Source organism: Larus michahellis, chromosome 3 (genome assembly GCF_964199755.1).
Source record: "Larus michahellis chromosome 3, bLarMic1.1, whole genome shotgun sequence".
Classification (NCBI taxonomy): Eukaryota; Metazoa; Chordata; class Aves; order Charadriiformes; family Laridae; genus Larus; species Larus michahellis.
Genome location: NC_133898.1, coordinates 20,390,548 through 20,414,680, shown reverse-complemented (window position 1 = coordinate 20,414,680; position 24,133 = coordinate 20,390,548). Strand labels below are relative to the sequence as shown.

General features: G+C 51.4%; 1 protein-coding gene across 1 annotated transcript in view; it reads right to left on the bottom strand.

Annotated features, from left to right (window-relative positions):
• The window catches only part of ITPKB (inositol-trisphosphate 3-kinase B), a 70,717-nt gene that overhangs the window by 15,411 nt on the left and 31,173 nt on the right, over positions 1-24,133 (bottom strand). Inside the window, exons 3-4 of the mRNA XM_074578989.1 lie at positions 1,066-1,165; positions 218-431 (exon numbers count right to left, since the gene is read on the bottom strand). Coding sequence (XP_074435090.1) covers positions 218-431; positions 1,066-1,165 — 314 coding nt within the window. The remainder of the gene's footprint in view (positions 1-217; positions 432-1,065; positions 1,166-24,133) is intronic.

Below are 24,133 nucleotides of genomic sequence, written 5' to 3'. Positions count from 1 at the left end.
CTTTCCCAGCACACCAGACAGTCAACAAAAGAAGGAAAGAGCTTGTGTGTCCTTCAAATACCCAGGCTTCCCCATGGCTCTCTCCTCACACTGTTGACTTAGCTTTTCCTGAAGACAGGAGAGCCTGGTGTCCTCACTTGTGTGTTTCAGAGGGTTTTACCCAGGAGACACATTTGAGTATCCCATCTTAAAACTCAAAGTCACCAAGGCCACTCACCTGACTCCCATTTTGCAGTCCATAACACAGGGGGAGTCAAATTCAGCCAGCAGATCTTCCATCTGGTTGTATCGCTCCCCGTCCTTCACAACGTCGCCATGGTAGGCAGGAACATAGGGCTTCAGGACATCGTTCATCAGGCGGTCAAGGCAGCGCTGCTCTGATTCACAGTGCTTCTTCAGTATCCTGCCGTTGGCCGCTGCCTTGAAACTACCTGAGGGTAACAAGGGACAATGTGGCACTTGCTTTGGATGGGGGATGATGTTGTGCCTTCCCAAAACAAGAAGGGAAGCCCAACACCCTGAAAGCATCTCCGTTTACACTCGCACCTGAAAGAGTCCCCGCACGCTGGGACTTAGAAGCTCGGGCTGCCATTCACATGTAGTGTCAGAGGTTTATGACCAGCAGTGCCACACCGTAACCAGGACAGAGACCTGCCCTGCAGCACCCAACACATTTGCTTCACAGCCTCTGTGTACTTCACGGCTGGTTCACACCCTTGTCTCTAGGCTCATGCATGGGGCATCTTTGTGCTGGGCAACATCACCTGCTTTGCTGTGGATCAGCAAGAGGGCTTGGGTCTCAACCCAGTGGACTCATCTTTCTGCTGCTGGAGAAGAACGCAGCAGTAATACCCGCTGGCAATGGGAGACTGAAAGCACAGAGCACTGGACCTCCACATCACCCTCCCTTAGCATTTGGTTAAGTCACTCTCCTGGGTTAGAGACGTGTGAGGTGAAATCTGAGACACTCATGCAGCAATCAGAAGCAATTCTGGCCAATAAAGCCCATTAGCCTGAGATAACGAAGGGTCTTTCCACTGCTCTGCCCCTCCCCATGCTCTGTACCTGCGTGTCCCGCTAGCTGGATCCAAGGGTACTTCTTCTTGAAAGACATCACAAATGGGGACCAGTGCACCATATTCTTGATCTTCCGCCATGATTTGCTCTAAGAGAAAAAAAAGTCATGAAGGTGAATGCAATGTTTTAAGCTTTTGCTGTCTGTAAAGTCACTTCAGGCAATACACAGCTGTTTTGGACAGAGGAGGCGGCACTGGAGCCAGCGTAGGATGGAAGCAAACAGAGAATCTGCTCTTTTCCCATTGCCCTGTGCCAAGCTGGAGCTGCTGGGCCTCGACTCTACGTTCAAAAATCACGAGTAACTTCACTAAAGTGGATGGTGTTACAGTGTTGTTCCAGTTGGCTGCTTCTGCTGCAGAGGACCCAGCCATCTGCATTACCTTGTCTCCACTCCCCACATCCCTCTGCGGAAGCAGCAGGGACATTAACCCATCCTCGGGTACCGCATTTAGATCAGGGCAGAAGGAGCGGGGAAGGGAGCCCAGGATTTCTCTCCGGCCACAAAACCCAACTCCAGCTCCCGCGGGGAAGAAGAAAGGCTCGTACAAGCGCACACAGGCTCGCCGCCTGGCTTTTGTTCCCCACCGAAAGGCAGCTGCTTTGTCCATTAAGCTGGCAACCCAGGCACGGCTGATCCGCCTGCCTTGGCCCATCCGTAACTACATTTTAGAGAACAATTCCCTTCTGACATGTTGTGTTTCTCGCCAGATAGATTACACAAAACCATTTACACGACTGTAACGAGGGCTGCATCGGACATACGAAAGTCTCCTTCGAAGGCTCTTTCCTGCGAGAGTTTTTCCCCGGACTGTTCTGGGGAACATGCCAGCGGTAAAAGGCAGCGGGGACAACCTCTTATCTCAGCTCCAGAAGGCGATGGCGCAAACAAATCAGGCGAACAATATACAACAGCGACAATGGAAAAATGCCTTCTCGCAGGAGCTGGGACAAACAGACGGCATAGTCCTGGCTGCTCTGAGCTACTGGGTTCAGCTGGAAGCCCACAGATAAATTATCCTCATTTGCTCCGCTCTGAAGGCATGGGAGGGAGCTTTCCAGAAAGCCCAAGTAATCTCTTCCTCGTGTTTGGAGAACTGGCCCCTGTTCCAGTAACGCTTCGCAGACAGGCAGGGAAGAGCCAGCAGCCCCGACTTGCAGTTTGGATGCTTGTCGGGGGTGAACTCACGGCGCAGGAATCCGTGCTGGGAACTGCTGACATGTTTAAATGGCGAGGAAGAAGCCAGACAAAGATGTTAGCATCTGAAGCGTGGAAATTACATCGGGCTAGCCCTGCGCCACGCACCAGCCCCGCCACATCGCATGGAGATGCAGGGGCTGCCTGCACAGTGGGGACCGGGGTGGGAGAGGGGAAGAAGAAAGGTCCTTCCCCACCTGCCAGCCTGGGAGGAGCAGGGTGGCCCTTCCCTGGATGACTGCCTGCGGCCGGGAGCGTCCCAGCGCGCCCTGGCACCGGTACAGCAACGCAGGAGTTTGGCAAGCAGCTGCCCAAGCGTGGGGTGACACCGGGCATCCCCTTCGCCCAGGCTCCTCTGCGCCACGGGTTTGCTCTGCCGTCCGGCTTGCTTGCTTTGGCAAGGGGGTCGGGCAGTTCCCTACCTGACATGAGGATGAATGTTTTTATTTCCAAATGGAGTGCCAGAACTTGTGTGCTTTAGCTGTTCTTTGTTCTCCTTTTGGCAGAGAGTGGGAGGGAAGTGGGGGGGGTGTCCCCTCCTTTTGTTTTTAAAATAGTAACATCAAGTCCTGGCTGATGTCATGAAAAAAAGGGGGAAGAAGAAGTCTCCGAGGGAGTTTGGACTCCAGACAAGTGTGACCCACCTCCTCTAGAACAAGGAGAAGGAGTCCTCCCCCCACTGCACAGTATCATAAGTCACTCAGTCCCAGGAAACATGCCAAGGCAACACACCTTCCCAAGCCAAGATTTTGTTTTTTCAGCGGTTAGAGCCTTACAGCTAAAACCTTGAGGTACTTCAAAGCACAGGCAGAATGAAGGCGAGCGGCACCCGAAGCCAGGCAAGCCACCCTGGCTCCCTCCCACTGGGGCTTTCCCAGGAGCCATGTGCTGCGCTCAGGCACTGCTCCCAGTGCAGGGTAACGGCCCCCGCGCCCCCCAGGGAAACAAAACACCACAACAACCTTTCTGCTGAGCTGAATGAGACAGAAAGCAGGTCACTGAGCACACCCACGCGAGGAACAGGTAGCATGTCCCCATCCCTTTACACCAGAGGAAAACGTTTTCATCCAGACACCACCCTCTTTCAGGCGCACTTTTGGCCGGGCATTTCCAACCCAAGTTTTAAGGATGTGTTTAAAAACTTGTTTTATGGAGAGGCTTGAGGCAGTTTCGTCCATCTCAAATCACTCCCAGCTTGCTGGAAATAGGCTGCGAGGCAAGTGGTCGCCACCGCGACAGGGTGACCAGCAATTCTGCTTCATGCAGCCCCTTCCTCCCTGGCTTTGCGGGGGCACTTCATGATGGCCCTTGCAGGAGAGAGGAGGGACCGTGCCCTCTGCAATTCCTTCAGGAGATGTTGTATTTTTGTTTTACACCTGAGCCACCTTCCAGTGTTATGAGGGAAAGTTTGTTTCACGAAAAGGAAGCTTTCCCATGCCCTCAGCCCATTGCACGTTACTGCCCAGCGTGCACAGCTTGTGTTGCAGAGCAGCCTGCTGGGACCAATTTTTTTTTTTATCTATACAAAATGTCCGATCGCTCTGTTGTGGGAGTGCTTGAAAGGCAGCTCCCCTCGTAAACCAGCAGCTGCATGACTTCATCTGCCCGCTCTCCAGGGCTGCCAACCCACTGGAGAGGAGAGATGGAGGCTGGACCATGGAGGAACAAGACGGGCCAATGTCCACAGCAATCCTGCCACCCCCTTTGTCCGAAGATAAATTCTCCCCAGTTAAGGAGTTGCTCTAGAAATTCACCCTTCATACTTTCCCTGCAGCTTCAAGAGAGATGCTACATGGCTGTGAACCAGTGGCAGGGTCCTTCACAGCCACTGGGGACAGATGAGAGCTTCCAGCAAGAGGGTCTGCATTTATTTGAATGTCAGCGTGGGCTCAGAAGGAGGTGAACACCTCAAAGCCGACAGTCATGATCCCGGTTATGCCAACCCCCGTGTCAGGCTCCTGCAGCCGGCCGTGGAAAATCAGAGCCATGAATTTCACAGCACTCCAGTTTGACTCAGCGGCCACATGCAGGGAACAGCCCCTCCATGCTCGGCGGGCTGCTGCCTCCCACCCTGCCCGGCGCTATTAATATACAAAGGGATTATTAAAGCTATTTACAGTAAAGAAATCTCTTTAACACAGCCTGTCGGGAACCGTAAGGACATCGCCTCCAGGCTCTTCTGTATTTTTTGGTTTATATTTCAAGGAGTTATTTGTGCATAGGTCCACAAGCACAGGCGTGGCTCTATGTACAGGGAAGAGTTACCTGCAATAACCTCCCTGACTCAGACCAAAGGATTTTTCACCATACTGGAAAAAAATAGCTTTGCAGGCGGCATTACCAAGTGATGCTGGTGAAGGGCAGACGCTGGCTTCTCATTTGCCTGTAAGGAGGTGAGCACACAGGTCGTCATGCTGAATGCTGAGCACACTTCCAGCTCTTTTGCATGATCAAAGCCTGCACCTGCTTGTGGTGCCCTGGCACCCCGCTCTCCCCCAAATCCAGCTCTGTGGTTGCTTTCCCTCCCAGAAAACTCACAAAGCCCTGTTGACCGACTGCGCTCTTGCACACGCGGCAACGGCATGTCGCCTGTATAAACAGGGAACGTGCATGAGGTGCCTGATGCAACTTGGCACTTTTTATTTAAAACCCGTTTCAGCATCAGCAAATGCCGAGTGTTTAACTGTTAGGTGGCAAACTATTTATTGGCTGGGGAAATATATTTAGTGAAGAGCGGCACCTTTTTCCCTCATCGTCTGCCACATGGAAATGAAGCTGAGCAACTGTCAGACCCAACTCTCAAAATGAACTTTCAAGGGTTTCTGCAGCATTCTGCTTCTGCCTCTGCCCTCTTAGAGCTTTCACTCGCTGTGGAGCGTGGTGCCCCAAGCTGGGGGTGGGATACGGGCCAGAGGAGTTAAGCCCTCCCAGCGAACACCCACAATTGGTCAGTGGGAGAGGAGTGCTGGGAAAACAATTTTATCTGCTGCGTGTTTAGCTTTACTTATCTGAAGCCTAAAGCAAACTCTAGGCTTTCCCCATCTGTCAATAGAGCTTCATATGGAAAGAACAACATAAGAGAACTTGGTGCCAACCCAGAAGGTCAGAGGATGTATTGTGTTTAATTAGATTAAACAAAAGGCGACTGATGAGCTCAGTGCTTGCTGTACATTTACCCTATAGCATATGGCATACCTTTAACGTCTGCTTGAAGGAGACATGCCTTTCTGGGACTGCCTGTCACCTCCCTTTCCCAGCATGGATGCTGGTGGAATTTGACTGGTGTTACTCCCCGTGCACGGGTGCAGTGGGGTGCTGTTCCCTTTCCATGCGCTGAGCCAGAGAGATAGGCAGCAACTGATTTAATTTGCTGGAATTATGGTTTCCTACGGTTTTATGGGACCAAGCGTTCCTGGAAATAGCAGGAGCTGGACCTGTATTTCAGTGTTTTTTATTAACTAGAGCATGCACCATTAGAGGAAAAATTATGCAGCTGGGGCAGGGGATGGGGAAGAGTGGGAGCAGCATTACATTAACGATTTTCCCAATTCTGAAAAGAACTTCATCCCCTTTCTCCCAGGAAGGTCCTGAAATAGCCTAGGATGAGAAGGAAGAGATGGAGAAAAACTGTGAGGAGACAGCGGTGGCGCCAATGCCCACCACTTCCCCTGGCTTCAGTGGACCTGCTGCAGCGCAGGGGCTTGCAGGAGTGATGCCCCGGCTCTCCCTTCGCTTTAGAGAAAGCCCTGCTCCTGCAGCATGCTGACACCCATCATGCCCGCAGAACTGAAACACCTGGGTGGCCAGGCAGCCCCACCGGCACATCCCCAGCTGCCCACCCCTCGCCAAGCGCAGGGGCTCAGGAGAGGCACCGCACCAGCCTTGCCCTGCACCCAGCACCCTCTTCTTGCTCCTCGGGCGCCAGGGTGACTCCTCAATCACCCTCCCCATGGGACAAGCGTGGGTGGGAGGCACAGCGGGTCCTCTCCGCTCTTTGCTTTCACTTCCAGCTCTTCCAAAAGGAGAAGTGCAGCCGCGGTGCTGCAGTGCCGGGGCCCCCGCAAGAAAGTGGTTCAGCACAGCTCCAAAGGGCTGCGGGATGTTTCGCTCACAAATAGGAGGGTCGGTGAGTTGCTCCTCATGTCCAGAGCCTTGCTGGTTTTAAAAACAACATGGCGAGCAGCTGAGAAGGGCAGACACTGCGCCGGAGAGTCCTCTTCTTTAACAGCTAATTAAGTGGGGGGGAGTGTTTGCCCACAGAGTTCACTCCGTGTCAGCCTGCTCTGCGGCCACGCACTTGCAGCCAAGGAAAAAGGGGCCATTTACTTTTCCATGTTTAAAAGAATGAATGTGTTTTCTTTTGGTCTTTAAAAAGTAGTTAAGGTTTCCCTAGTGATGATTGTTTCCCTTGACTGGGAAAAACCTCGTCGCTCCAGCCGCGGCGAGGAGGCCAGCTTTGTTCATTGTGCTGGGTGCGGAGGGGCAGAGCTGGCTGGTACCACGGGATGCCTCCTCCTGGCGCGTCCTGGCATCTGGGAGACCAAAATGCAGGATCCCAGCTGAAAACCCTCCTGTGACGTGCTCCGGAGTGCTATCGCTAACGCGGTGCAGAGCTGGGGTTATGCTCTGCTCGGCTTTGCCGTCTCTCAACCCCTCAAACTTCTCCCTCCGTCCAGGCAGCAACGGGAAGAGCCCAGTGACCGCTTCAGCTTGCACCAGCCTGTGACCACTGACCCTAATGCTGGCAGCAAGTGACAGTGATATTTTACATCATCTTCTTCCTATGCCGAACACCCTCATCCTCACGGACACATTTGCTTCTGTACTTACAACGGCGAAATAGCCTTGTTTTGGCCAGAAGAGCAGCATGCAATGGGAGGGCTTTGGATCAGTAGTCATTTTTTGGTTTAGTCACACAAGGCATTTAATAAAAACTTCAGCAGCTCCTCAAGACCTGGCAGAGGCAATGCCAGTCAGGCTCCCATGGCGGTTGTTGAGCAAAGATAAAGGCGAGGCCCAACAACAGACTTCACCCGAGTTAATAAAAGGGAATATAGTTTCATGACGGAAAGGCACTTCTGAGTGCCTAGAAATTCTAGTCCAAACCCCATTAAATAAATTATTTTGATGGCTGGGGCACAGAAGCTTCTGCTGGAGCGTAGTACCTTTTGCTGGGGCATAGTAGCTTCTGCAACTTTCCAAGTTCTCCATCGTATCTAGAGAGAGAAAAAAAATCCTAATACATGCATTATTTCTTTTACTTCAGATGTCCTGTTTTTCAGAATAGTCTCATTTCAGCTAGCGAGGATTTTGCCTCCCACGGGAGAGAAGCCACTCCCCTCTGGCTTTGTGAGGAATGCCGTTTTCTCCAGTGGGACCAGGGAGCGGTCCCACCAAGACCAAAGATCTAGGGTAGAGGGTCATAAAGATAAAGCTACTGCCTTCTCCACTGTCTGCAACGGATCAGCATGTGTGACAGACAAGCCTCAGTAAAAGCGCCTGGAAGCCACGAACATCTGCTCAGACCATCGAAAAAATATTCCAGTGTATTGGAAAAAAACAGGAGCTTGTTGCAGGCTGCCTCTTCCTGCTTGCGATGGAGGCGAGGAGAATCAGCAGCAGCGACGGCAGAGGGGTGAGCACGAGTCCTTCAGTTTGACCTCCCCTATCACAATGGAAGGAAGCGGAGCAGCTGTGGGAGCCGGCAGCGCAGAAGCCACCCATCGCGTATAAGGACATTTGCAACCTCCTCACCCAGAAAGCGCCAGCGGAGCCCAGCAGTGGGGTGGAATCCGTGTCAGCCCCATGCTTAGGGTTCATCACCCCAGAGAGGAGAGGCAGCGTTAGACCTCTCTGTCCAATTTGGCAAAGAAGGAAAGAAGCCGAGAAGGCCTGAGTGGGAGTGAAGGCAAAGCCTGCATTGGAGCTCAGAGTAACTCAGCCTCAAAACTATGGTTGTCTCCATGAGGCATTTCTTCCTGGTGAAGCTCCGTTACTTCAGTAAAGCTGAAAACCTCCTAATGCAGACCAGCCATAACTGACTTGCCTGTAAAGCTGGCTGAATTATTAATTGCCATCATTAGACGAGTTCAGCCTACTTTCCTGAGTAGGAGTTGATCCAGGTCTCTGGAAATATATTTCTTACTCATTAAGTACACACAAATAAGGTTTGTTAAGCAATTTTCAGCTTGGAGAAGGTAAGTGAATAATTCAAAAACAGCTAATCACTTTTGGTGGGCTGCTACTTAAGCCATACAGTGCTGCTTCCTCAGCAAGCAGCTAGCTTTTAAAAGCCAGCAGATTATAAAAATACTTTCTAGTAGCCAAAAGTGGGCCTCGGTGACTTGATTTGCAAGAAGAGTCCCAGAGCGCTGCAGCCCATCTGTGCAACACACTGGTGCACAGAGCTGTTGGCAGCCAGATGAGGCGTCCAGCTGAGAAACGCGATGTGCTGTCCAAACATCTGACCCCGTATCAGGGAACTTGTCATCAACTTTGATGGAAACTTCTCCATTTCCATCTGGAGACTTGTGTTTGATCCCTTTCCCCGTTCCAGAGTATTCACCACCGTCTTTCTAGTTCAAAATGTCATTTCTGCTCATCGGTTCCTCTAGCAGCGCAGCATCAGTTTGGAAGGTGGGGTCCTGAGCCTGTGCTGGCTCTGGCGCTTCTTGCTCTCATGCTGCTGGTGGGGAAGGAACCCCCCAGCCTTCCAAACCCTGCCACTGTAAATCCCAAACTGCTTCTAGCTCCCACATGCTCTCTAAGACCAGAAAACATCCATCTTAGCAGCCTAAAAGCCAGAGCTGACATTTAGGATATGGAAGGGATTCAGCTCCTAAAAGTCACAACAGAGTGTCCTGGTGGGCAGCAGTTTGGTGGGGCACAGGGCATGTTGGGAAGGAACAGATGCTCAGACCAGGAGGTGATGGGAAAGTCCCAGTTATTTCCAATCTGGCTTACTTAGACTGGTAGATGGAATTACTCACAGGATGTGGGCTGCCGATCACCCTCTCCTACAATTTGAAGGCAAGTTTTTAGGGATTTAAACCATTCAAAGTCTGCTTAGAGGCATTTTGGGTCAGAGACCAAACACATAAGTAACATCAGTAAGTGTAACAAAGCAGCTTCTAATACTTGTTTTTTTGAGTCTGATTTCTTCCTGTCTGCCTCTGGAGGTGACCCAGAAGGGCTTGCGACTGGACCAGTCTGCTCTCTGACACAGGCCATCGTGTGAGCTGCAACACCCAGAGCTTGTGCCCCCAAATAAGTGGGGGTGCAGATTTCCTCCACTCTCAATGCCCACGCCAGGGTCATGCTATGGTGTGATGCTACATCACTCCTAGATCCTGCTGTACTACCAGGCAGGGCGGACACGGGCCAGACAGCGCCACGACTGACTTCCAGTACTGTTGCAGTCCTCTGAAGTATTTCTTCTGGCTTTAGCACAGAGGGCACTGGTATGGACACTGCAAATGTAACACCCTGGAAGCACAATGCTCATAAGCACTGACGAGGAACAAGCAAGTTTATGCAAAACCAAGTCATGCAATGTTAGTGAAGCAATCTGCAGGAGATGCTGCACGAGAAAGGCCTGGCTTTTAGACTTGAGCTTTCCTGTTGCAGAAACCCCCAGCAGCTCATGTGGGTCTTGGACATGGGAAACATTTCCATCGCTGTTCCCTCGCTCTGCCTGCTCATGGAGGAGCTAGCTCGCTGCTCTTCCACTACTTGGCCATAACTGAACTTCAGTTTGTGGAATATATGAGTGAGAAATGCATCTCTCTTCCATGACCAAGTGAAATGTTCAGATGCATTTAAGTGCCTTCGGCTGCAGTGGGAAGGCAGCGATGGAAGGGAAGAAGAAAAGCGCCAGGCAATGGCTGTGGTAATTTGTTTAGAATAGAAAAATTTTAAAATTAGTCATAAGCTCTGAACATACCCACATTTACTGGGTATATGAAGTGTAAAAAGCTGATTTAGAAGAGCAGTTATAAGTTTCATAAACATGACTAAACCCTAAAGCTGAATGTTCAACAGGCATGACCTTTTAATTCCCCTTTAAATCAGTTTAGCACTTTCATTTGTGTTTGGAGTCCCTCATGTTTGGATAGCACTTTGATGATTTAAAGTACTATTTAGAGTTTTATTGTCTCTCCTGCTTCAGAGCTGGGACCGCAAATCCTTTGCTAAGTGGCTGGAGGAGTTTCTGCTTGCACAGGAGCTGCTGGGAGCACCAGCCTGCCTCAGCCACGGCTCCCTGGCACCCCTAACATGCCACCATGGGACAAGCCCCTTTTCCTAGGCAGCCCCTAAACGTAATCAGCAACCAGGAGAAACTCTTCCAGGAGTGGGAATGCAGTTTGATACTGCTTGGTTTCACATCCTTACAGAAGGACCGTATTAGAAAGACGGTGGCTTTGGGAAATCTCTTCGCCCAGAGAAGGGCATCAGAAGCAGCCAGGATGCCAGAGCCATGTGCCGGGGCAGCACACATTTCCCGTGCCGTGCAGCATCCTCCCCAAAGCTGCATACCTGCTGCGGACGCACCGTGCAGTGCCCAAAGCATCTCCACGGGTGATTTCGTGCAGCAGCCAAGGGGCCTCTCTTGAGCAGGAGGCCTGGCTCCACATCCCACAGGCTCTGGTCTTAAAACAGCACTGACCCCAAGTGCTATTGAAAAAAAGGGGTCTAGACCTGAAGGCAGAGAGAGGCTTGTTACAGGCATCGTGCACCCATGGACCAGTCCCTCCTTGCGCTGCGAAGTGATGCACAGGCAAGGGCAGTGCAGGTCAGCTTTTACAGCTTTCAGCATCCACCACCCCCAGAACCAGGGCTTGTGGGCACACACAGGGCTTCTTCCCACCAGAATGAGACAGACATAAGTTTGTTTTTCATGGATGGCTTCTGAGCCCACCTCATAGGCACTCTGGAGACCAGGGCTTTCTCCTCCACCAGCTTTCCAGCTGCACTGCCCCAAACGGGTACGGGAAGCACAAACCTTGCACTTTAGAAGAAGCTGCTCACAAGGACTCCTTCCTTGCTGGACACATCAACCAGAGGCTGTGCCGGAGCCAGGGGCTCCCAGGAGCACAGCGAGGCCAAGCTAATTACAGGGTTTCAAACACCTTCAAACACAGAGCATCTCACATGCCCAGCCGCTTGCTCCCGATTCCCCACACGGCAACATCAGGCTGTGAACAGGGAGTTTGCCAGATTACCCCGTTCCCTGTCCATGCGATCCAGACCCTGCTGTGCCCACGCTCCTTTGGGCACAGGCACGATGCTTGTCACCACCGCATCCATGAGCGGGCTCACCCAGCCTGGCGAGGACAAGGGGTGGCACAAGCTCAGCAGAGCGAGAGCACCAGCCATGCATGGCCGCTGCACCATGCGGGTACGAGTGACCTTGGAGAACAGGAGCGAGGGAGGAATTGATGTCAACCGCCCCCTTCAGCTGCCCCCTGGCCCACTGCAGCAGAAGGTCCGTGACAGTGAGCAGACCTCAGCACAACACCGGCAGTAATTTTAACCCGGCTTCATTTTCAGAGTTAAAGCCCTACGCACACCCCTTAGCCATTTTAGTTATGAGTCATCGAAAAACGCCAGCTTTAGCAAGGCAGCTAGCTTCTGCAGGGCTGGGTACATACCTCCACCACCAAAGACAATGTTCTGCCGCGCCTGCCTGGTGCGAGAGCATCTGAGGAGTGTGCTGGTGCTGGCCGGGCAGCCCTGCGCCGGGGAAAGGCCAGCGGGGCGGCGGGGGAAGAAGCCCGTCACGGAACCAGGCGAAGAGGTTTCTTGCTAGCGATGCGCCACGGGAGTTTCCTACGCTGCTTCTTCTACGCTGCCTTTGAAGCTTGCGTGCAGAACCGGCAAGCCCTGCTGCACCCCGGCACACCCCTGAGCCCTCAGGGAAAGGGACGGGATCCTCGGAGACGCAGAGAGGGTTGCCCAACCCTCCATCCCGGTGCGGCACGGCAGGGTTGGATTTTCCAACCCAACCATGCACTGACACGCAGGGGTGGGGCGGGGGGAAGTAAAAGAGAGTTTCAGCTGTTAACTCCTAAGAAATTGAGGAAAAAAATGCGCTGCTCCTATATAAATGGCCCTGATCTCCTGTGAGCTGGTGCATGTTGAGGCTGCAGATGTGCCAGCTGGGCACATGGGAGGGTTTTTGATGGAAGGAGGAACGCAGAGGCCGGTAAAGATATTTGCTGCTTCGGCGCATGTTTACAACATTCCATGGGGAGGAAGAGGTTTCTCTAACCCAAAAGGGAAACGCTCATCTGAAACAGGAAAATGGAACTTTCTTTTGAGCATTAATAATGGAAAATCACCTCTGCAACGGCTGTCTGTTGAATCCCTGGGCATGCAGCAGGGAGAGGATGCTCGGGGAGAAACACTCTGCCCTGCTGGCGACTCCAGGTAAACCCAGGGGGCTGATGCTGGCACAGGCGCAAGGGGAAAGATGCTGGGGTTTTGGGGGGTTAAACCACTTGGCTGGGGCAATGGCAGAGTCGCCGAGCACCCTGAGGGTTTCACCCCCCAAAACCCCAGCATCCCCCTCCCCAGAGGCAGGAAGAGAACGTCAGAGTACTACAGAGATGCTGCCAACACGCTGGACGCAAACAGCATCACTCAAGGGTGACCCTCAGCAATTCAGATTCATCACCTAAAAAGAGAAATCTGACTTCTTCTATTTCTTTTATTTATTTTTTTTTACGTGAAATTGTTTCTAAACTAAATATTTCTCTTGAAAGAGGCTATTTTTAAGGTAAGCAGCACGGTACAGTGTTTATGGACATAACTCCAGCGCCAGCCCCCTGGTACTGATTTAGCAAGCAGCGGCTTCTCGCTGATGAGCTGAAATGACTGTGGCATCCTTTGAAGAAGTAGAGATCACGGGTTTCATATGAAAATCCAGATAGCCTTTCTCAGAACAGCACTGTTATGGTTGAAGAGGATGCTCAAGCCATTTTCTGGTCCAAAAAAGGACAAGAAGATGAAGGGTAGTTACATCTAGCCATGTAATCGCAAAGGCACTGGCGGAAGCGATACAATGAACCCATTATAAACATGGGTGTAGCAAAGCCAGAGTTCAGCTCATTGTGTCTTAGTGTTTCTAAATATATTTTGTCTTGGTGGAAGAGCAAAGAAGAGAAATGAATGTTGGGAAGATGCCTGGTTCTCCGAACGACCGGGGTTTTCAGCAAGGCACAAGCCCACGATCTCTGAGGCTGTGCCTGTGGGCAGCAGCCGGTCGCTGAAGTCCTCCTGCTGTAGGTGACTATGTTTAGCTCCTCTTAGAGGGTGAGGGAAGCAGAAGAGGAGGTAGAAAAACTTAGTCATCTTCTCCCCTCAGACGTTTTGCTGTTCATTTGCTTCAGCAGCACACGAAGCACTTAGTCACTTGCTCTCTGACAGGCTTTTTCTAATTTTATTTTTCCAAATCAAAATAAAAAGAGAAAAAAAAGGAAGTTCCTTCCCAAATAAGCAGCTGGTGGAGGAGGCTGGGGGGGAGCGAGCAGCGGGTGGCCAAGGGTTCACCCCATGGCTCAGCCGGCTGCTGCAGACACGCAGGAGAGAGTTTGCAGAGCGCACGAGGAGAGAGGGCAGGCGCTGCCGCTTCCTCTCGCTCGGTGACAGCTTGATGAGCCGCTTCAGCAAGCCAAGGTGCAAAGCATCCTCCCCTGCCTCCGGAGATGAGATCTGCTTCATGCCCCTCTACAGGCAGCTAGTACCTGCCCTCGCAGCAAAATCATTTGCAGCGTTATAACACACCGCTCACGCTCCAAGTGTTTTCCTGCAGCAAGGCAAGGGGAACCTTGCCACTTAAACCACACGTCCAGCTCGGATGTCCTCCATTCTCCAACCCAGAAATATCAACATCAGAGCAGCGAGTCCTTTGGGGGTGATTTTAGTAAGCCAGCCACCATAGTTCTTGCCTTAAAGAAGTCCCTAAGGTTATAAACTTTTGCCAAAACTGGCTTACTCCAACAGTGCCATAGGAAAACTCAGGACAGCTGGTGTCCTTCCAGACTCCTCTCGCCCTCGGGAGCGCAGAGAGACCTTGGCACCGTCCCTTCCTCCAGCGACCGCCTGCCCTTCGCCTGTGAAATGCAGGCACCAGCACAGGCACACGGATGCTGGTGCTGAGATGCTGCCTCAAAAGGGAGAGCACCAGCGACGGCAAGAAACAAAAAGCCTCTGAACGCAAGCACAATGGAGAGTCAGGCGTTTGGTTTCTCTCCCCCACGCAGCATCTCGAAGGGTCTGAGGCCAGGAAGGCAATCCCGAAAACCCACCTCGTTCCCCCACCAGAGAGCAAACCCGCTGGCATGGCGGTTACCCAGTGCGTTTTACAACTGAGTCGGGATGGGGTTTTTGGAGGGCTCAGAAGGCACCCAGATGGCTCACGGCTTCCTGTTGCTTCAGCTTTACTACAAAGCAACATAAATAGGTCTTCATTCTTTGTTGATGTTTGGTGCCATACAGCAAAACATGCATTGTTAGCCTAAAAATAGGAAACGCTGTTGCAGCTTTGAAGAAATTCAGCTTTTTTCCTGTACTGATACAAACACAGTGGCCAAGCGCCAGATGCCTCTGACTTGCTTTGAAGACCGATGAAATTCTTTGCCACGGTCATAAATTACTGCTTTGTTAGCACCCGGCAAGCTCCAGCGACACCAGCAAACCCTGGTATTTCCTTCTTCTCCCTCATTAAGGGAGGGGGGAGGTGGGGGGGGATGCTTAATGCTACATTTCATCCCTGTGCGGAGACAGACAGCCCCGCGCGCCTATCGCCGAGCCGAGCGCAGGCGGAGGTTGCTAAGACACCCGCTGACGCACAGCCGGGCCCCACTTCTACATTTTTCCATTACACGGCGTTGAATCTTGCAGAGCAGGAGGTAGCCTTCTTGAGCGAGCTATCAAGAGATCAGCTAGCGACGGCAGGATCCTGCAGGGCACACTGCGCGCGACTTAACACTACATTTAAACGAAGGGGTGCACGACGGAGCCAGAAACCTGCCTTATTCAGAATAAATGCGCGCACTTTTTCAGACCTGGCTTGAAAAAAGGGCACACTTACTACTGCACTAGTCGGAGTGCGAGTATAGAAAAGCCGAGGTCCCAAGCAGTGCGAGGGGCAGATGGAAAACCAAAAATTCCTGGTGGCTTTCCCTGGGGAGCACCGCGGTGACTCTCTCTCCAGGAGATGTTCACCTTAGTTCATGGACTGATTTTAACCTACCCGCAGCACTGAGGCTCCTCTCCCACTGCCGGCTGCTGGCAACCACCAGGTTGGTCCCTCAAGCAGCTGCTTGGGGCAGCAGACTGTCCAGCTTCTGCAGAAAGCCAGTGCTATGTGACACCTCTGGTCACAGCTTATCTCTCTCCCACAGCACCTAAAAGCGGCAGGCCAGACCTGTGAGCTATTAAAAGCCACCAGACATGGTAATTTATGCAGTTTTTAACCTCGCCAGAGCCTCAGAGATGAGCAAATGGTGATCATCAAGCCAGTTTTTGGGCATACCCGTTCCAGGTACAACTGAAACATTTTGGAGGATGGAGGATGCTCCCGAGAAGTCCAGCTAACCGTTGGACTGTTTTACACATCTCTTCATGGTGTAATTTCATCATGACAATTCAAGATTAACATTTTAGAGTTAGTGTTTCCTCTTCGGTTCAGTTATTGCACTGTGTTCGCAATCCTACTTGTGCCTCCCTGGTGTGGGCAGAAGCAGAAATCTCAGCATTTTCATTCCCCTTCAGGGATCTCCTGCCCCGCAGGGTTAATTCCCCACCACTTCAGGGTACTGGGCAAGCACCGAGAGGCGGCAGCTGCTATTGTAAAGCCACCCCATTTAGCAGCGCGCTGGCTCGCAGCATGGCTATCCTGTCCTCGGAGTCAGGGACCGGCAGACAGGCCTAGAACTAAAGTACCAGTTCAGTGGTACTGAATCACAGCTTAGGAAACCTCCCCTTCCTGAAGGAAAAAAAGAAAAGGAAAAAAACCTGGGCACTTCCAAGCTCCTGAGTTGCTCCTGTTATTGGTTAGGAATGGAAGGAAGCTACAGAAAGGCAGTTTCACATATGGGATGATGTCTAGAAGTTCCCCATATCACCCTTGGAGATTTCCTATCTGAAAAACAAGTCCAGCTCTCTACAGCAAAGCACTGAGACCTTCACAATCTCAAACTGAATAGTACAAAGATCAACTAGAAATCACAAGTTACCTTTCAGTACTTCAGCTTGGAGCTCGTTACTTTTTGGTGACTTTGCCAAGCTCCGCTGCCTGGCTGGCTAGCTCTGTGCGGAGCCACTGTTTGGCCTGTGGAGGATGAGAGACCTAATTTTTTTACTGCAAAGTCACCACTATGTGCAATAGCATACAGCTGCCAGGGCCCCTCAGGGATGTAATGTTAGAGGCTCCCTGGCCTTACAAGGAATGAGAAGGAGAGATTTGCAGCATACTGCTTTGCAAATGTGCTGTCCCTGTCACATGTCAAGCTACGAATATTTGCATTTTTTGCATAAGACCATTTTGGATTCACTGTTCCTTCACCTGCACAAACATCAAGAATCTGCATGAAAAACAAGCCAGAAAGCTACTGATGAGACAGTGGCATTCCTGATGCTACAGCTACAGGAATTACTGAGAAGTCTTCACGTGCTACCTCTTAGAGCAGGCAAAGCTCTTCAAACACTGGCCACCCCAAGACATCTGAGTCTCAGTGGCAGCACCTTCACTGGAGGAGGCTCACACCTCCTCACCAACCCCACTGGCACTATGTGGCTAACTAAGGACACGTTCCCAGGCCACCTCCAAGGAGGAGGATTAATTTCTCCTGAGCCAGCATCTCCGAGATGGCTGAGCAAAACCACTGCTGGCCCTCCTCCTGCACACGGGCCGTGGGACAAGAGTGCAATTGCCACGCTGGGCTTAGCTACCAACTGTACACCAGCACTTGCAGAGCTCTGCACAGGAGCTATGCAAATATTATGGCTAAATCCTCTCCATTCCTAATCACAAGTGTAATTGTCTATGCAAAGATGGTGCACCTAGCCAGCGACTGCCTGCTCCCTTGCCGCAGCCCAGTCACCCCGAGTGACAGGAAGGCAAGGACCCTCAGCACCCAGTGGTGCCGCCAGCATCAGCTGAAGATCCAGGTCACGAAGGCAGAATTAAAAATCTAATGAGACTCAAATCTGCGGGTGGTGTTGCCCAGGCAGTGGTATTAGGGATGCTGCAGAAGAAACGAAAATCCATATACAAAAGTATTTGATCTTGGCCAACACGTGCCTATGGAAACAGCAGCACAGGTCTATCCCTCTCATGTAACCATGGGGGGGAACATGGCACAAGTAGATGGATGGTGTCCTATTTTATTTAGCTTATAAACAACTGTAAGCTAAAAAGCTTACCAAAAAAAAAAAAAAAAGGGCATAGGGCATCACAGTCAGTTGTTCTGGGATGGAAAAGTTTATATGCTGGAAACAGAGTCTCGCTAATGAACTAAGGTATTTTTAATAGCCACAGTGTTAGAGGTACCAACAAAAACCGTGTTGATGAGGTGATTATTTGTGACACGCACTGATGTGCCAGACAACAACAAAGCACTCACGAGCCAGTGACCAGCACATACCGGAGAGTGGCTAGATTAGGGGAGGGTGGAAGGGGAGACTTCGGTTTTCTCTAGAGAGACGTAGTTTAAAAAAAGTGTCATTAAAAGCGTCTGGAAAATGATAGCTACGGCAAGCAGCTAACAGAGTCTCATTTGGAAGATGCAGGTCCCATTAAAGGCTTGTTAATTTGAGTTCAAGCAGCTTCAAAGGAAAGCAGCAGAAGTACTCCCAGAACCGAGGATCTGGACAAAATCAGGAGGGAAGCTGCAGCCGTGTTTCAGCCACACAGTGGTCAGTGCTGGGATTTGGGATGGGCAGCAGAAGTCACTGCGTGGGCTCTCTCTAAAGCAAAAAGATTCAGAGGCAGGGGGACAGGTAATGCACACGTGGGGCACGCTCCTTTGCTCCACAGCACCGGCGCTCCCTTAGATCGAGAAGAGGACAATATAAAAAGTTATCTACTCTGAGGGACAGGTCTCGAGACCTGGATTTAGTGAGTCAGCCCCATGTCTTGTCAAGTCTCTCAGTCACATTGGGAAATATGAAAACAAAAATCCTCTCTTCAGTCTCTTCAGACAAGCCTGTGCTTTGTATGCTTGGAGATCCCGTTCAGGGATGGGGCCCTTCGCCACTCCTCTGCTGTGCTTGGGCCACAATGGAAAGGCTGTGATTTGAGGGAACCACACTGCCACAGGCACAGGAGAGCAGCTCTCGCATTGAAAGCACGGGCTAAATTCGCAACTGGACAAGTTTCCCTTTGCAGAGCGCTGTTTGAGTCACTTTCCGGAGCCACACAATGTGTCTGCAACTTTTAAAGCACCGAGGTGCATTGCCTGGCTGGAATTTAACCTGGTAATAGTTTCAACCTATGTAAATGAAAGCCACAGGGGCAACTTGCGCCCTTCAGCCCTGTGAGAGCAGCCACGCCAGCCTAGCATCCCATACCAGCCCAGCATCCCATGCCAGCCCAGCATCCCAAGCTCAGGAACCATTAATACTTGACTAAGGGGAAGGAGGACACAAAGAAATGGAACAAAAAGCCTGAACTGGAAGTATGTGCTAAAGCTCAGAGTTTGAGCTTTGCCCTTTGGGTGGCTGCAGACACCGTTGGCTGCACACGTTTGCTGCATGAGTTTGCTCCTCATTTTCTGCTGGACAGACATCAGGGACTCGCTCAGCACCTCGCTGTGGCCATCCCTCCCAACAGAGAGAGCCAAGAGAGCCAGACGCTCGCTGCATCCCTAGAGCCCCATGCCCCGTGGTGGCCCTGCATTGCCGGGGCGTGATGCCGATGGCGTGCCCGGCAGCCAGATCCGTCCCTGGTCCGCCAACAGTCAGAATTCGCTGTACTATCACTTTGGCACACTCCTTCCTTCCTTGGCAAGACAGACCAGAACTAAACTTTTCCATTGAGACGGGTAAACAAAGACTTTGCTTTTTCCCCTCTAACAAAGTTTAGCCCAGGAAGTCACATGAGCGCAGCTGCATCCAGCATGTATATCCAAAATGGCTCGAACTGCTGGTGGCGCATGGATGTACAAAACCTCATATAGAACAAAGCTCTGCCCTGCAAATACACTTCCACCAGCGCATGGAAGTGCACCAGAAATATCCTGTCCTTCCGCTTGAAGGCCAAATCTGACCCCTGGCTGACGCGGATTTCCCAGCACAGACCGTGTATCAGGGAGGACATGCTGTCACTAAGACCATCGGAGCCAGCTGCCTGCCCTGGCTCTCCCCACCGCTTCCCGCAACCCTCAAATGCCTCCCCCTGAATTGCTGTCATGCATTTACCCAGTGCACAAAAGTCACCCAGAGCAGGACACTGAAACGCAGGTACAGGAACTCTGCCACTGGAGGAGCCTGCCCCCCCACCAATAGCCAGACTGAAGATGGAGGCTGGAAAAATCACCCCGCGAAATATCTGTGCTCTAGAGTACGGAGAAACAACAAGCAGTTTGCCTTAGAGGCAGAAAAAACACAGGGATTTACTGATGGTCATTTTCTACTATTAGAGCAATAAATCCATTCGACAGTCAGCCAAAATGCCAGAGAAAAAGAATGTGAGCTTAGGGAAAACAGGAAAAAAAAAAAAAGGTGTTATTAGACCAAAGTATTTTCCAGCGATGTTTAGAGGCAGTTCTGAGCCCAGCACCGATCAGTCAGAAAACCTGCTACCTCTGAACCCATGCCAGGCTATCCCTGCAGCTATCGTGCTTCCCCTGGGCTTCCTCACCCCACACAGAGCTTTGCAGGGTCCAAAGCACCAGGAAATTCATCTGAAGTGCTTGAAGAAGGCGACAAACGCAGACTGTGCCCTTTCGCCTTTCCAGGGAGGAAGGCAGGGCAGGAGGTTCAAGGGCGGCAAGACAACAGCACCAGGCGCTGACTCGGCTGTCTGCTAGGCTGGCACTCTCACGAGTCTGCATTTTGCTGGCTGAAAAATAATTTCCACTGATGCCATTATTACTGCATCCCCACTTGTGCTCCTCCTCTTACCTCTCTTCCCTCTTTGATGGGCTTTTCTGGATGTTTTCCGGTGGAGGACATTGTCCCAGTAACCTCAGACCTACACGTGGGTAACATGCAATGTAAAACGGCCAGGTGAGCAGATCTGCGGTGGCTCTGCTTCACCCGCACCAGAAGCCCTGCTGCTGCCTGCGAAGGTGCCTCCAGCACGGGCTGCTGACAGCAGACAGGATCCAACACCTTGTGATCTTCTCTCTGAGCAATGGGACATTTCCAACCCCTATATTGGGGCTGCTCATGTACGCACAAAAAGCTCTGCCCCTATCTTATTCCTGGTAAAAGCATAGACACAGAGGCGTTTAGCTGGAAAACCGTTAGTAATCCCATTTCCCGTGGATCTGGGGGCTGTTGCCTCAGCTGGATCCTCTGCTCTGGAGTCCCCTAACGTCCCTTGTGTTGCAACACACTGCGGCTGTCTGGTGGGAGCCAGCAACAGCTGACTCTGGTGTTCCCACTCGATGGCTCGCTCCCTACGGAAACGAGCTGTCAGGGCTGTGTGGTGGGATGACAGCTTCCAGTTGTGCTGTGCCCCCGGCGCGCAGCCCGTTCCCAGTGGATGGGCAGGATGCCCGCACCAGGTACTTTCCCCAGGTCCAGCAGACAAGCTGTTTGGTTCTGTTCCCACCAGCCGATTTTGGCAGTGGCAAACAGAGCAATGAGCTCAGTAGGTCAGCCCTTGCTCTCAGTGACCGGGGAAGACAAGTCAACATAGCTCAGGGCTATCAAACTTCATGCCACGCATTCCCAGCTCATGTTCAGAGACATGGAGGTCCCAATTTGAAGACCTGCCAGACCAGAGGAGCACTCGTACCATGTTATGGACAATGGTCCCTCTCCCCATGGAAGAGAGCGGCTTTCCGGGACCAGCAGTTGGCTCAGAGCTTTCCAAAACTGGGGGGATCCTGTCCCCAGCCCAGCAGACAAACAACTGTGTGCTCCATATATATACACCAGGCACCACCCCAGCTCTCCACAAGCTGCGTGTACAGCAGTCCTGGTTTCTCATACCAGTGCCTGCCTTGAATAACCATTAAGTAGCATGCACAGCAGTTCTCAGGCAGCCAGGCTACCTGAAAAACACTCCTCTAAAACCCATGAACCAAACCTAGCACAAGGAGCCCGCAGCCAACGCATGCTCCCAGCGCTGGGGAAGATCTCCCTGCTCGGGGCTGAGCAGAAACTCAATTGCAGAAGTGAGATTGAGAGGCAGGAGGAGGGCAGGAGCCCCGCTGCCCTGGCACTGCTGCCCAGAGCGTGAGCTTGCCGTGGGACAGGCAGCCTCGCTGGAGCACGTGGCTTACCCCCAGAGCTCACCTCGAAGAGTACGAACGTAGAGCGAAAGCTTTCGCAGGGCACATCCATAAAGAGTTTTCTGACGCAGAACTAGGTGGGACTACCACAATCCATCACCGCTTGCTGAATTCAAGGCCAGGCTGCTATGTGTACTCACATTCGTACCACGGCAGGCTGGAAATTGAATGCCATGGTGACGACCCAGCTGAGGGAAAAGGAGGAATCAGCCCGACGTGTCGCGATTTCCGCTCAGCTCTGTTGACCCCTGCAGTTACTGAAGTGGCACTGTTTGTTGATGGAACAGGGACTGAGTCAGTGGGAACAAACCCCAGAGGAAAGGTCCTTCTGAAATATTTGTTCCTATTATTTACTCTGTGGCTTAGTCAGACATCTCTGCAGAAAAATCAGCAAGTACGTCCCCTTGCAATTTACTGAAAATGAGGTCACTGGCCCTAATTCATTTACAAAGAGCTTCCTAGGAACCAAAATGCTGCAGCAGAAGAAAGTGAGCACACATCTTTTGCCTCCCAGGACTGCTACTACCTAAAAGACATACTTTAAGTGCCTGAGCCTGAAAAAGCAAATTTGCTTTCTTTTCCTGGGACACACTTGCTTCAGCCGCAGATGGCAAACGGGGTGACATGAGAACATGCATTTTTTGCTACAGGTGCACGAAAAGTCAGGTGGCCATGAACTGCGTATCCACGCCACATGCATCATCCAGATTTATTATCAAACACAAAGCTCTGACAAGGAAATGTAAAGATTTGGCTTTATCCTTCCAGTCTGATGCAAAGCTTCCTTAGAACTTTAAGTTTTTCTTTTCACTGTTGAGCATTAACATCTGCTATTTCTATGGGATCCAGAGGAAACTTTGCAAGAGCAATCGAGTAGGCAGCCATTTAGCACAACCACATTTCTAAACTACAGGGCAACCATATTAAATTAAGCTCCTTTCAACACACACGCACACACAGAGAGAAGAAGAACAGGAAAGGCATAGGCCCCAACACCTCAAGAGCTCTAGTTTGACATTAGTGTTTCACGTGAGTGACATTTTTTCAAAAAGTAAGCAGTAGGTGAAAAGCCTAGCCCCCAGATTGATTCAACTCTACCATTACTTTCAAAAAGCAATGCAAAACCATGCACCCTCAAAGGGCTCAGAGAGCCCTTCTCTCCCCATTCCCAATGCCTCAGTGCCCCCGAGCCAGTTATCAAATGCAAGGCTTGCAGCGCCTGGGGTCTGGCAACAAAGGATGTTTTCAAGGAAAGTGGTTCATTTGACAGCTGAGCTATCAGCAGATAAATGCACAGAAAAGAAAGTTACAGCTTCTCGGAGAAGCAGCTCTTGAGCGCCATTCCCACCTGACGAGTTTCCCCTATTGCGCAGCTTCCTTGAGGTTTGTCTTAGATTTTTGATAAGATACTGGGAGTTTATGTACCAAGGAATTGTTGTCCGCAAGAAGGCTGACTACATGAGCATTAAAGCCTTTGTATCAGGTTTTTCAGAGGCACACAAGTGTTTCTTTCCACTGTTCATTACATGCTGTTAGTGGCTTCAGAAGTTTATGAAACTAGGCGGTGCCTTCATGCTGCTTCGTTTGGCCATCAAGTGTCCACTGATCCTCTCTGGGCTGCGGAACACGAACAAGGAACACGTACCTACAGGAACCCAAACCTCCACCCCAGCCCCTGGGTGTAGGGGAGGGCACATGGATGTAACTGCGAGCCAGCCGCAAGCGCTGCAGCCCATGTGGAAGGAGGCAATCCTGATTTGCAAGGTGGCTGTTGATCTGTGTCTCCTCCCTCGGCCCCCATTTTGCTCTGGCAGAACAGCCCACGCACAGGAATCCTTCCCAGCTGAGACAGTAGCTACAGCTGGCACAGAGACCCTGGACCTAAGGGATGGAGGGGTGCAACAGGGCCACGCATCCAATACAACCCCGAGGCCGATTTTCAATCAGTGTTTCTGGGTGGTGCCCCACAAGAAACTGGGAAGGCAATGTAAAGTTGTTATAACCTGGCAAGCCTTGTCCCTACCTGATCTCATTAATCAATCAGGCTCAGAGAGAGGTAGTAATTTCCATGGTATGCTGCCAAACTCCTTCCTCTGCTCTGCGAGTGATCCAGAGGTGCTTTACATACCACAGCACCTGTGCCTGGATCAACAGGCATATCATCTGCCTCTTGCTCTCCACTCTCCTACACCAGTAAATCCTGTATTTCACATCCCACACACTCAGACTTGAAAGTCCAAGCAGTGAACTCTTCATTTTTATCTTGCTTTGTCCTTTCTGCACCATTTCTCCCCGAACATGCCCATCAAAGCTGAGGCCCCCTGTGCACCAGGACACAGCGCTACATCTCCAAGAAGAGCCCCTCCATTTCATAGGCTATTGCAGCTGGGAG